The sequence below is a fragment of the Myotis nattereri genome, assembly GCF_964212035.1.
Source record: "Myotis nattereri genome assembly, chromosome: 14".
Lineage (NCBI taxonomy): Eukaryota > Metazoa > Chordata > Mammalia > Chiroptera > Vespertilionidae > Myotis > Myotis nattereri.
The window spans coordinates 51,085,181-51,098,249 of NC_138089.1; the positions used below are offsets into that span (position 1 = coordinate 51,085,181).

At 42.1% G+C, this 13,069-nt stretch overlaps 1 protein-coding gene across 25 annotated transcripts in view; it reads left to right on the forward strand.

The window, feature by feature from the left end:
* The window catches only part of ARPP21 (cAMP regulated phosphoprotein 21), a 143,836-nt gene extending 130,987 nt beyond the window's left edge, over window positions 1-12,849 (forward strand). For all 25 annotated transcript variants that reach the window (XR_013996787.1, XR_013996788.1, XM_081106066.1 and 22 more), the window contains 2 exons: window positions 10,863-11,008; window positions 12,068-12,849. Coding sequence is in view for 23 of the 25 variants with exons in the window: in XM_081106066.1 (XP_080962192.1) it covers window positions 10,863-11,008; window positions 12,068-12,325 (404 nt within the window). In the remaining 2 variants the exon portion in view is untranslated. The remainder of the gene's footprint in view (window positions 1-10,862; window positions 11,009-12,067) is intronic.
* The last annotated feature ends 220 nt before the right edge of the window (window positions 12,850-13,069 follow it).

The window sequence follows — 13,069 nt, forward strand, 5'->3', positions numbered from 1 at the left end:
GGTAAGAGAAAGCAGCTGACCCTGGTCAGCTTTTCCTTGAGGAAAGGATTGTCCCCATCTTACAGATAATGAAAAGGAAGTCAGAGAGGGAGGTGGCCTCCCCCAGAGTGTTTGTCAGATGCCATCACCCACTCGATGAGGGGGAAAGGGGTGGATTAAACAACAGGAATGCAAGGCAGAAGGTTTGATTGAGCGTCAGGGCCCAGCAGTGATTCTCAAAGTGTGGTCCCCAGACCTGTGGCATCTGAATCACCTGGGAACTTGTCAGAAAGGCAAATCCTTGGGCCCCAACCTGCTGAATCAGAACCTGTGGGGGGTGGAGCCTAGCAACTGGTGTTTTTACTGGACCTCTAAGTGATTCAGAAACAGGCCAATGCTGAGAACCACAGATCCAGGGAAAAGAGCTCCTCCGTGTGTGTGTGTGGGGGGGGGGGGGGGGGGGGGGAGGAAGCAGGAAGCAGGTGACAAGATGATGAGGCAGGATTGAGTGTATTTGCATCATCATTACACTGAAGACATCAGTGGAATATCCGGCCCAGAGGGCTCCCTCTGCCTAAAGGTTTAGAGAGCTGGCTGTACCAGGCAGGGGAGCCCCCCTGAGGCCTGGAAGGGAACCTCAGGCACAAAGGCTAAGACTCTCTTAAGATGCTCACACTCCATTTGGGTGCTTATAAAGCTTTAACCATGATGAAGTGTGAGTAGTCCCCTTAAATGCCGTGGGTTGAAGGGAAAAGTTAACAAGTGAATGATCTGGATCATTTCTCTTCCTACCCTGGAGCAGGCTATTAAAAAAAATAATAAAACTGCTCTGTCACCATGGAGACAGCCTGCCCTAGGGGGATGATTGAAAGAGTCTTCAGGACGGACCATTTGTCCTTCAATTTTATTTTCACTTTAATTATTGTGAAATCGGATTTAAGTGTTGACCATAGCCTCCAATTCCAGCCAGCTGAAAAGATAAGCACATTTTTGTATTTGTGTGCACAAGCTGGAAGACTTCTGATTATTGTCTTGATCGAGATAAAAACCATGAGTTTAAATAACAATTTCCCACATGGTGAGATACAAGATATTTCTTATTGCTATTACTAAGAATAATCAGGAGTTGATTATGTAAATTAACAGGAAGTACCTCTCCATTGCTGTTTGGAGTTGTGACATCATGGGGTGCCCAGAAGGGCTTTCCTTTGAGGCCTTTGTTGGAATATTGATGAAGAGACAGGATACTAGGGAATTGGAAGTCATGTTCCCCAAACTCCATAATGAAAACTTTACAAATATCTCGTTGGAAAGCTTTGGTTATAGGTAGCATACATAAATTCATACCAAGCTCATAAATATATTGGCTCCAAGAGCAGCTGTGTCTTCATGTCTTCCACATCTGTATCTCTGAGACCAGCTGTTTGCCTAATTCTGTGAGCTCCAAAATTCTTTTGCTTATGTGTTTACTGATCTTCTCCATTTACTGTCCCCTCTTGTATGTATGGCCCAGGCACTGGCACTACCATCAACTCTCTCACCAAATGAGAACCTAGGGATTTGTTCTTGGGTTTTTCCTTTCTTTCATACCCTCCCTGCAGCTCAGAGGTGACAGTCTCAGACAGTTCACGTGCTAAGTATCTCTCTAATGCGTTCCTTCTCTCCATCTCTACCATTTTGCCTTAGTTCATGTCTTCACTGACTGTACCCTAGATTGTTGCCATGCCCCTCTTAGTTCCCTACCTCTACTTATGCAATCACCAAGTGACTCCTGAAGAAACTTTATGAAGTGGTTGTTCTTTTATTGTTCTGCTTATAAACCTTACGTGGCACTCTTAATCTTTCAACACTCAATTCCAATTTTATAAATGGCTTTCAAGGCCCTAGGATTTGAGTCCAGCTTCCTTTTTCTCTTCCTATATTCCTCTCCCCATTTCTAATCTGCTGCCACCTCTAAATACTTAGACACCTTCACCATATTTTTCACATCTCTGGGTTACTCACAGGCTAGTCCTTATGTTTATACCTGCTTTATTTTGATTATTCCCATTTCATCCCACCCCATTAGCAAACACCTGCTCGCTTTCTAATACTACATTCAAACAATCTCCTGGAAACCTTCTATCACATGCATCCCGTTTCTGATTCACACCAAAAGTGGTCCATGCATCTGAAACGTGTTCCTATCTAATGACATCCAGTGTACTATAGATTTCTATGCCTGTCTCCACTGATGGCACAAGCTCTGAGTAACTTACAGTCATTCTTACACCAGTGGTCAAAAAACAAATAGTAAACAAGACTTGAAGAAAAAAAGGATAAAAGAAACAAAATGTAAGTGAACTGAAAGTTTATCTGACACTGAATTTAGTCATTGGTGTGCCAGAGCTCTCTTATTCAGGCTCACAGAGCAGGTGGGGCAGGGGGCGGCGGGGGGAGAGGGAGGCCAGGAATTTTTCCAGCTGATTAAGCTATATGTAGCTTGAAATTGGCCATGGTGGAAATATTTACACCAGGAGAATTATCAAGAACTACAATTAGGGTTTTTGTTGATCAGAAAGTTCAGTTTTATAGCAGATGACTGATAGTCATGATTATGGTACAGTCAATTCATCCAAGCTCTTGTCCATCAAACATGTGACGCACTAAAACTCCTAGATGCCAGTTGCTGACAGCTCACATCCCAAATGTCTCTTCTCTCCATTCCTACCACAACTGCCTTACTTCAGGTCTTCACTGTCTCTGCTCTGAATTATGGCCTTCCAGTAGATTCCATCATGAGACAGTATTCTTGTTTAAACCCACCACTAGAATGATCTTTGGGTAAGAAGCCTGCCAGTCTGAAATTAAGATAGATACCTTGGACTACTTGGGAAAAATAATGTACACTATTTTTTCCATAAGGAGGACACTGCACTTTTAGCCCACTATTTGTTGCCTATGAGGTCATTTTTCCTGTTATAGTGATAAGTAGATTTCTACAGATTGAATCTGTGCCCATAGCACTTATTTTCAACAATAGTGGGCCGGGGCTAGGTTACACCCCGTAGCCATCTGACGGTGACAGTAATTTGATCAAAATGGTGTTGACCCCATGACTTGTGACCTCATGATTATCCCATTCTATCCAACTGATCAAAAGCAATTCGTCAATGAAAATACCCACCAGGGGGGATGTTACTGAGGGGGCAGTTATTAGAGCCATCTCTGTCCTGACGCCTTATGTTGCCTCAGCAGCAGTTTGCTGCCACCCAGCCTGGTTCTAAGCATGCCCATAATGAACCCTGGTAAAGGGGCAAGAATACGACGCGAGAACTCACGTTTCCTTCTAAGCCACGCAGCCTCATTAAGAAACGAAAACATTTGTGTGCCTTCATGCAGCTTTTCTCCCTCTGGGTCGCTGAAGCTCGCAGGCTGTCAGCGCAGCACCACGGGCCCGAAAAGTTCAGAGAATCACTTCAATAATATGACAGCCTCTCCCATTTAAAATGGAATTCAATGCTGGCTTCCCTCAGAGGCATTCATTGAGATTCCGTGCATGACCCATTCCTCTAGTCATTTAACAATGTGTCTCATGTTTGCCCTGATTTAAAAAAAAAAGAAAGAAAACCAGCTTTGTAGTTGCGATAACATGGATCAGGACGGTGTAATTGCGGTGAAGAGGCCCCCGAGCTTGCAGTAATAGGATGGTTCATCTGATGTGTGTTGCCATTAGAAAATGACCCATGCATGCGCGGATGTTCTCAGGGGACAGTAAAGAGGCTTTTAAGGAGTACACTCTGTGCAGTATGAAAGCTAATGAGCAGAAGAGCACGTACGAAGGAAACGACTGCTTCAGGAGGCCTGGTTCCACTCATGGCCCGTCCCAGCTCTCCTCAAATTCATTAGGATGGACTGGTCGTCCCTGGGACACGGGCTGCATTACCCTGTTCCCCACGAACCTCCCTGCAGGTGATTCTGCATCTATGCCTGAGAAACTAAAACCACTGAATAAATGGTGAGCCAAAGAAAGGAGAGATGCAGTGAGTGTCCATAAATAAGGGGAAGGCGACATTGACACAAAGACGAAAGAAGTCATGATAGGTCTTAAGCGGGGGAAGTGCAATTTCTTGTCCTCCTCTTTTTGAATTCTTAGGACTATTTCATGCTATTTTACTTCGTACCTAAGAACAGAATAGTACCTGATTATGATTTCCAGGCTAGGTATTTTTATCCAATATCTTAATTTTGGGTATGTTTGAAGATTAACAAAGGCTTCCAGTTAATCTATAGTACTTTCTCATTTTAAAACTCCTAATTAGAGTTTGTGGTTTCATACATTGGGAGGTTGACATAGGCAGCGATTCTCAACCTGTGGGTAGCGACCCCTTTGGGGGTCCAACGACCCTTTCACAGGGGTCGCCTAAATACATCCTGCAGATCAGATATTTACATTACGATTCATAACAGTAGCAAAATTACAGTTATGAAGTAGCAACGAAAATAATTTTATGGTTGGGGGTCACCACAACATGAGGAACTGTATTAAAGGGTCGCGGCATTAGGAAGGTTGAGAATCACTAGCATAGAGAATGCTTCAAAAGATTCATTCCTTGCTTCTCAGGGCTGGCCCCCCTTGGCCTACACTGTCACACCTGGGTTTTTTTTTACGTTGGACTTGTGTTAGAGTAGGACAGCTCTGCAAAGACCAATGAAATCAGGTGCCTTCCTTAGTGCCCAAGGACCCCTGGTTCAGGAAACCACAGGGATACCATGATTATCATGCTGCATCTCTCTTCTCCCCTCCCAAGCCACCTAGAGCACCGGAGGGCCATAGGCAGATGAAGCTAGAAAGGACTTCCTTTCTGAGAGACAGTGCCCTAGTAACGAAGTAAACCTTGGGAACAAATCCATGGTGTTCACAGCATTACAAAGCATCATGACAGCGGTCTATAATCTCCCAAAGTACAGCCTACGTGGCCTGGGGGATCTTGATTTCTCCGGGCCTTCATCTGACATACTACTTAGATTATTCTGCAGTCTCTGTTTATCTTTTTTCTCTTACCTATTTTTATCATTCAAAATATGAATACTATTTTTGTTTCCAAAGGTCAAGAGACTGTCCTCAGGACAACCAGTTGCCTAGAATAGTCAAATGACCAAATTGATCTTACATTTCATGTGGAAATAAATTATTTTACCTTATATTTTAATATCATGTTGATAAAGCAATTCAGAGGAAATATACAGTGAGGAGAGCCTGTGAGGAGAGCCATTAATTGAAAAGGTCCTAGAAATTGAAAGCTATAGAATCGGCTTAGAAACTAATGAGGTAAATGAGAGGACTAGAGTCCACTTGACTAACCCCACCCCACTCTAGCCCAGTTGTGTGTCTGGTGCCCCATTATTTGAGTGACAAATTTTAACACTGTTATTGAGAGGTTTGGGTTGATTTCAATTATGCTTTGCCTTTGATTTTCTTTCTTGGATACTAGCAAGATCTTGATCAGCGAAGTGTAGATCATAACTCTTGTCCACTTTGCTCAATTGTTTTAACTACTGAGAAAACAATTAACACAGTAACTGGCCATTGAGCATCTGCCACGTTAAAGGGGTTATGTTAAGGTATGAAAGTTGGAAGGATGTCTAAGAAATAGGACTACCATCTAATGAGGAAAAGCAAGGATGCCAAAGTCAGAAAACTACAACTTACAGTCCAGCTTTCTCTCCTCGTGGCTGCGTGACCTCTGACAAGTTCCTACATCTCTCTCAATCACAGTTTTGTTTTATAAAAGGTTAGTACCAGTGGCCGCCTCTCAGGATTGTTGTGACAATACGGGAAAAGCTCTGCACTCACTGTTTGGATTAGAGTAAGGGATCACCGAGTAGAGCTGGTTAGCTAGTTTATAACGGAAAGGCTTCAAAAGGAGCTGAAAGTGTAGAGGAACTGATAGAATTCAAGGAACACACTAGGCAGATATTGGAAAGTGGCGCAATGCGGGAACTATAAAAAGTCAGCAAAGGGAGAGGCGGGCCTGGAAAAGCATTTTCCTTCTTCGTATTGTTCCCCAGCTCGGTCACGGCTGAGCTCCTGCAACCCCATCACAAAATTATGTGCAAACCGCAGAGACTGGATTCAGAATCCAAGAGCTAGCTCATTCCTGAGGGACTTGGAGAAACATTTGTATTTTGACTCTCCCAAGATCAGTGATTTTTATTTTTTTTATTTTTTTTTTCTTTTTTCAATATTTTTTTTATTTTTTTTATTTTTTTATTTTTTTTTAATGTAATTTTATTTTATTTTTTTATTTTTTTTGGGGGGGGCAGAAGATCAGTGATTTTTATGTTAGCAGGTTATTAATTTCAGTCATTTGCAAAGACCTTCTACCATAGTAAGAAGATGCCGCTTAACAAACACCACATGAAAAGTACCCTGTTTGGGCGGGTGGGGAGGGGATGAGGACTGCCTCGCTTCTCGGTTCATTTGTTCCGTAGATATGTGTCCTCTTTACACCCTTTCCCCATCTTCAACCTCCAAAACCAGCAGCCAGGGAAGCAAAAGCCTGAAGGTACAGGTTACTACGTTGTCATTTTCACTCATTTTCAAAATGTTGGATCTGTAACAGAGTATTCAAATAAAGTACGAGCTTAAATAATGTCGACCGTAATCATGCCAATTTATAATCCCCGATCAATTTGCATTCCTTGACAGAATATTAATGAGTTATACTCAGACTACAAGTAATATTCAATGACGGTGGTATTGTAGTAGAAACACTATTACATATTCAGATTTATGAGACCCAGGCATTTTACATTTTGTAACTCCTCCATCTTAGGGGGATGCATTCTTCTACTTGCTAGGAGGCATTTGTCCACTTCTAACCTTTTTACCGCCAGAAAATAAAGGAGGCATGTGACTTGAAAATTGAATTAATCTTGACTGAAAGAAATAATAAAAATCGCTAATGCCTTCGTGGTCTCCATAGCACGCCTACAGGGCAGATACTGGTGGTGTTTCTGTTTCCCAAGATGTATTCTATCTTGCTAATCCTCAATAAATATGAAAAACTGATCATTTCACAGCTGAGAATTGACAAACCGGAACACATTTCTCATTTGAATAGACGAGATAAGCAGGTTGCCACCGACGCTGCCATCTCTGCCTGTGGGGGTGCTGTGTCCCAGGCAGACGCTGTCAGTTCATTCTTAGGTCACTGTTATCGCATTTCTATTTGTCTGTTTCTGGACCAGAGCTCAGATTCACATTCCACACAGCCTCCTTCCTGTCTGAAGGACCACGCTGCTACCTACCTGCTGTAACATAATTTACAGAAATGGGACCTCCAATTAAACCATTCCAGGTGTAAATCTCTTGCCCGGAGAGCAAATTGAGTAACGAATGGGATTCATGAATATAAATTGGGCTTTCTTTATACTTAAGTTTTCATTTCAAAATTGTAGAGCTTCATTCGCTTCCCACATAAATCTTTATTTGCCTTAAGTGTGTTTACTGTGGGAAGGCCAGCGCAGAGCTGGTAGCCCATTGCTATGCATAGCTGAATATTAAAGTGCACAAATCATCAGACGGAGGGGGCCCTGGGAGGGAGTCATGCAACCTCTGCGTCTGGTCTGGGCTCTCGGCAAAGATGAATCGCGCTCCCACGGACTCTGCCCCTTTACTGGGAAGCGGCCACACCACCTCCTCCCTCTTTTCTCTCCTTGAATATTATCTGATGTGTGCCTTCCAGAACATTCTGTTTACTGAATGTCATCACATCGCTATTATCGTAAGACTTATTTTCTCTTCACCTCAATTTGGGCTTAAAGCTGGTATAATGGTGACTCTCTCCTAGGTGACCTCTATTCAGTTTTGAACAAACTCGGTGAAAGGATGGGAGGAGTCACCAAGCAAATAAATAATAGAAGCAACTCCCCCTTCCCTCCCCCACACACCTCTCCTGACCTCCTCGCTCCCCTGCTGTCCTCTCCTCTTTTTGTCTACATGATAGCTGTGGGTATTCTGCCAAAGGTCCATTGAGGCCAGCTGGCCTTTCACCATATGACCAAATGCAGGTCAAAAATGTAGGACATTTCTCTAATTTTCAACCTGTACTTTGACTCTTCATCTGGAAATAAGGCTTTATTATATTTACCATCACAGGGACTTCAGAATGGGTTCACACTGCCTACCCTTTGCTATAGAACTAGATGGCCAGGAAGACTGTTGGGCCTAAGTTTTCCACCACCATACCCAGTTATTGTCTCTGTATTTCACAATTATTGTTACAATGAATTTGGTGTGGCTAACCTTTTTACCTCCAGAAAAATAAATGGTGTGTGGCTAGGAGAAATGTAAAAACGAAATAGTAAAACAGCAATAGACTTTTTAGAGTCAACAGATATATGAATTAGAGTGGAAGACCTAGACAATGGGAAATAATAGAAGACTTTTTTATGGGCAATTAATATTAAAAAAAATTTCTCCCAAGTGTGTCTGCGTATGAGGCATTCTGGGAGGTAGTGAGGACTGTGACATGGGCTTAGTCACATTTCTTGTTTCCTAGTCTGATGATTTTTCCCTGCTGTATAAACTGTAAACGATTTTAGCTGATGTTCCTAGTCTAACCCGCAGAGCATATTAAAGGAAGGCCGTCACTGTGTACTGTGGGCACAGTCTGGCTGGTGGGGGGGGGGGGGAGGTCACCACTCTTAATTGTATTCTTAATAGGTGGTGACTTAATAAAACTTCAAAATCACTCATTAAAACTATGAAAATGAAGGCGAGGAATATGAACGTAAAACAATGGGACATGTAGAGAAAGTCAAAAGGTGACTTTCTAGATTACATACTTGCTCCACCCACTGCATGCGGGCACAGGCAGGCCTCTCAAGCTTGCTGTCTCTGGTAGTCCAGACTGACTACTCCTTGTGTCATCTCTTTGATGAATATAGCTGGCGACCTAACTCAGTGGCTCTTGGCAATCCATGTTTTCACACTATTTCTAAAATGGACAAAGATACTTTTTTTGTATGGCCAAGGATAGGAAAATATTATCCTCCATAAAGACTATACTATAATTTTATCCTTCTTCACTTTCCTCAATATATGGTAAAACTCTCACATGCACTCAAAATATAGATTATTTATTAATGTATATTGATTAGGAATGTTTTTACCTTTTGTTCCAATTTTTGAAATCTAGTTGTAAGACTTACTTTAATGTGTATGTTGAGAAAATATAAGATCTGAAAGATTTTCCCTCGGAGAATTGTATTAAGAAAGCAGCTGCAGCGGGAATGCAGACTGGTGCAGCTGCTATGGAAAACAGTATGGAGTTTCCACAGAAAAGTTAAATATGGAACTGCTATTTGACCCAGAGACCCAACTGCTGGGAATATATCCTAAGAAATCCAGAATACCAACCAGAAAGAATATATGCACCCATATGTTCATAGCAGTGCAATTTCTAATAGCTAAGATCTGGAAACAGCCCAAGTGCCCATCAGTAGATGAGTAGATAAAGCTGTGGTACATTTATGCCACGGAATACTATGCAGCTGTAAAAAAGAAGGTTTGCTTACCCTTTAAGACAGCATGGAAGGACCAGGAGAGCATTATGCTAAGAACACTATTAAGCAAAATAAGCCAATCAGAGAAAGGAAAGTTTCATATGATCTCACTCATATGTGGAATCTAATGAACAAAATGAACTGATGAGCAAAATAGATCCAGAGTCAGACTGATGAATCTCAGGGGGAAGGCAGGGGTGCGTGGGTGGGTGGGTGGATAGAGATTAACCAAAGAACTTGTATACATATATGCATAACCCATGGACACAGACAATAGTGTGGTGAAGGCCTGGGGGTTGAGGAGATGGGTGTGGAGTGGAGGAGGTAAATGGGGGATAAAGGGGTGCAACTGTAATACTTTCAACAATAAAGATTAAAAAGAGAGAGAGAAGCTGCACTGATTCCTAGGTACTCAGTGCATTTAATAACTCGGGCTCTGGAAGGACCTTGTTGACAGCAGGAAGCAAATTTGTTTCATTTCTCTGCCACCATAACATTTCACCTAAATCGTCACTTTTCCCCAACATGTACAAGAACAGTTCACAGTCTTCCTTTAAGAATACTTAAACTACTTCTCTACTTCTTTTGTGGTGATTAAAATAATTAGAACACATAAATGCTGGCCCACCAAAAGGAAAGAAACTCAATTACCCACCTAGAAGGACACAAACATAAAATTTTTACATGTTGCCTTCTGGATCATCTGTTACATATACATGGTCACATATTGGAGTGTTTTACCAGAATGTTCTCACAGAACAAAAACATGCAGTTCCTTTCACTTGCTATTGTGGTCTTTTGTCTAAGGAAAAGGACATCGAACCAGTCAGGGAGGGAATCGTTTTGTTCATGAGGACACAGAAAGTAGAATGCATGTTTGGTGCACTCGGGTGACATGAGGTTATGCAGAAAGGTGAAAAAGTAAAGAGTGTGTCAATTTAATTAGAAAAGAACTTGATAATCTGTGAATTCTCCAAATATCATCAAAACCAAAGCAAAAGACATAGGAAAGATAAAAATGATATCTGTCAACTGATGTCAATAGAGGTGCCTGTGTTTGTCATGAATTTACCATTGGCACAACATGCTCATTGGATTATTCTGCATAAAGATGGAAATACCAGTCAATTTTGGAGAGCCATACTCTTGTCCCCTCTTAGAACCCCCACCCAAAATAAGCATTCTTACAAAGCAAGCTTTTGGATAACACTTTCCTAATGTGGAGATTGAGATGTCTGAAGGTTGGCTTGTAAACAAATGCTCTCACCCCACCAAATATCACTTGTGTTTTTCCTGGCACAACCAGTTCAAAAGGTGGTTTTCCTTTGCAGGTTACCAGCCCGTCTTGTCTGGTCAACAGGGGTTCCAAGGCCTGATGGGAGTGCAGCAGGCTCAGAATCAGAGCGTCATGAGCAACCAACCAGGAACTCCGGTGCAAAGTGTGATGGTCTCCTACCCAACAATGTCTTCTTATCAGGTGCACATCAGTAGGGTTATAACCTAGCACTGGCCAAACAACAGGCTGTGGGTACACCCCATGCTGGGGGGGTGCTAGGCACAGCCACTCTTCATGGTTGACTTTGAGTCAAGGTTATAACAGACGCATAGAACATGGGAAATGCTTGCTTCTATAATTACTGTGGCATGTGCCAGTGTGGTTCCATATAAACTTTCTATTCATGCAAGAAAAGTCTTTAGTCCAAAGTTCTATTGATGAAGACCTTTGGGCATTCTATAGAAATGTTGCTTATTGGGAGAAAGCCCTCAAATTACCATTCATTTTTTTACATACTCCCCCAAAACTTCATTTTACCACAATTATAAGTTATGCGATTTTAAAATGGCATCTCAGATTCATTCAAAGGACATTTATGGAGCCTAACAACTGCATTTTCCATAGAGTTATGCACTCTAGAAGAGGAAGTGAAGGGTAGTAAAATGCTTTCATCATTGTGTTTAGCTGCACCAAGTAACCAGGTACTTCTGGCCCTGAAGAATCTATCCTCAGCCCTCCTGCCCTGACAGTCCTTACTCACACTGTGCCAATGTCTACCTCCAGCTCCATGTTAGATGTTCTTTAAAGCTGAGAGGGACTTAGGTGCCTGGGACAAAAGCCCCTTTTGCTCCAGTTGGCTCTATGCCACTTTGTTTGCTTAAAACCAAAACAGGAGCATGGCTTTCCCAACAGAGAAATCCAGAATGGAGGTCCAGAGTGCTGTTCCAGGATGGTAACAAGAGAGGACAGAAGCTCAGAACTAACCGCTCTTCACGTTTTCTGCATGCCAGACATGTACCAAGCATCATCGTACATCATCCTTGCAATCCCCTAGGTGGCACTTGAAGTACCTGACCTTATGCAAATGGTCTAGGAAATCAGAGAGGTTAAGTGACTTGTCCAATGTGAAACAGCAAATAAAAGATAGAGCTGAGATTCGTGAACCCAAAAACTTGAATATTTTTCACAACATCACAGTATCTCATGGCACACCCCAAAATAACCTCTTCATGAACAGTTCTCTCTTGTGTCTTTCTGCAGGTGCCAATGACCCAGGGTTCTCAAGGACTGCCCCAGCAGTCATACCAACAGCCAATCATGCTACCTAACCAGACAGGTCAAGGGTCACTCCCAGCCACTGGAATGCCTGTTTACTGTAACGTCACACCGCCGACCCCTCAGAACAACCTTCGGCTGATTGGCCCACACTGTCCCTCCAGCACTGTCCCCGTGATGTCAGCTAGCTGCAGGACAAACTGTGCGAGTATGAGCAATGCCGGGTGGCAGGTCAAATTCTGAGCGCTCTGGCTGTGGTACGTTTCTTCAGATATTACTCATGGCCTTTATGGGAAGAGGAGCAAAAATGGGAAAACTGGCTGAGGACTTAACTATTCACTCAACACTCAAATGATTGCTGCTGGTATTCTGTAAAAAAACAAAGACTAATACACACATTAGCTGGTTAATGGTGCATATTTCTGTCATGTCTGCTAGGTATGCCTTTTATAGCTTAGCTAGTGACATGAATTCATCAAGGTAAGATTTTCTCCTACCACTGAATACCACTGTGTAGACCATAATATCCCTAATTTGGATTATTAGTTTTGTACTTTGTGTTGAGTTTGTGATGCTAAAAGTATTTAAAAATTATATACTGAACTCATATTGTACCAAAGCTGTAATGGAAAAGCAAAGAATTGATGACTGGAAGGAATAATTTATATACACTATAGAGTTTTCTTTTTTTAATGGATATATACTGTATTGTAGTGTTCAATCAAAAATAAAACTATTTGACCTTATGGAGGAAGGTCATGTTTTTACCACCAGTTTGGTTCACTCTCTCTTCCAATATGTGTTTGCTTATATGTCACTGGTTTCCCCTTTGAGCTCTATTTCATAAATAAGGCACGGAACAGATGTTCCAGGGGTTTGTAAGTGAACTGGAATCACATTGTAGGCAAACACTTAGCCAACTGCAATCCCTTGTCCTCATACGACAGGGGTCCCAGTAGTGAGATGGCATCTATTCATCCATTTGTT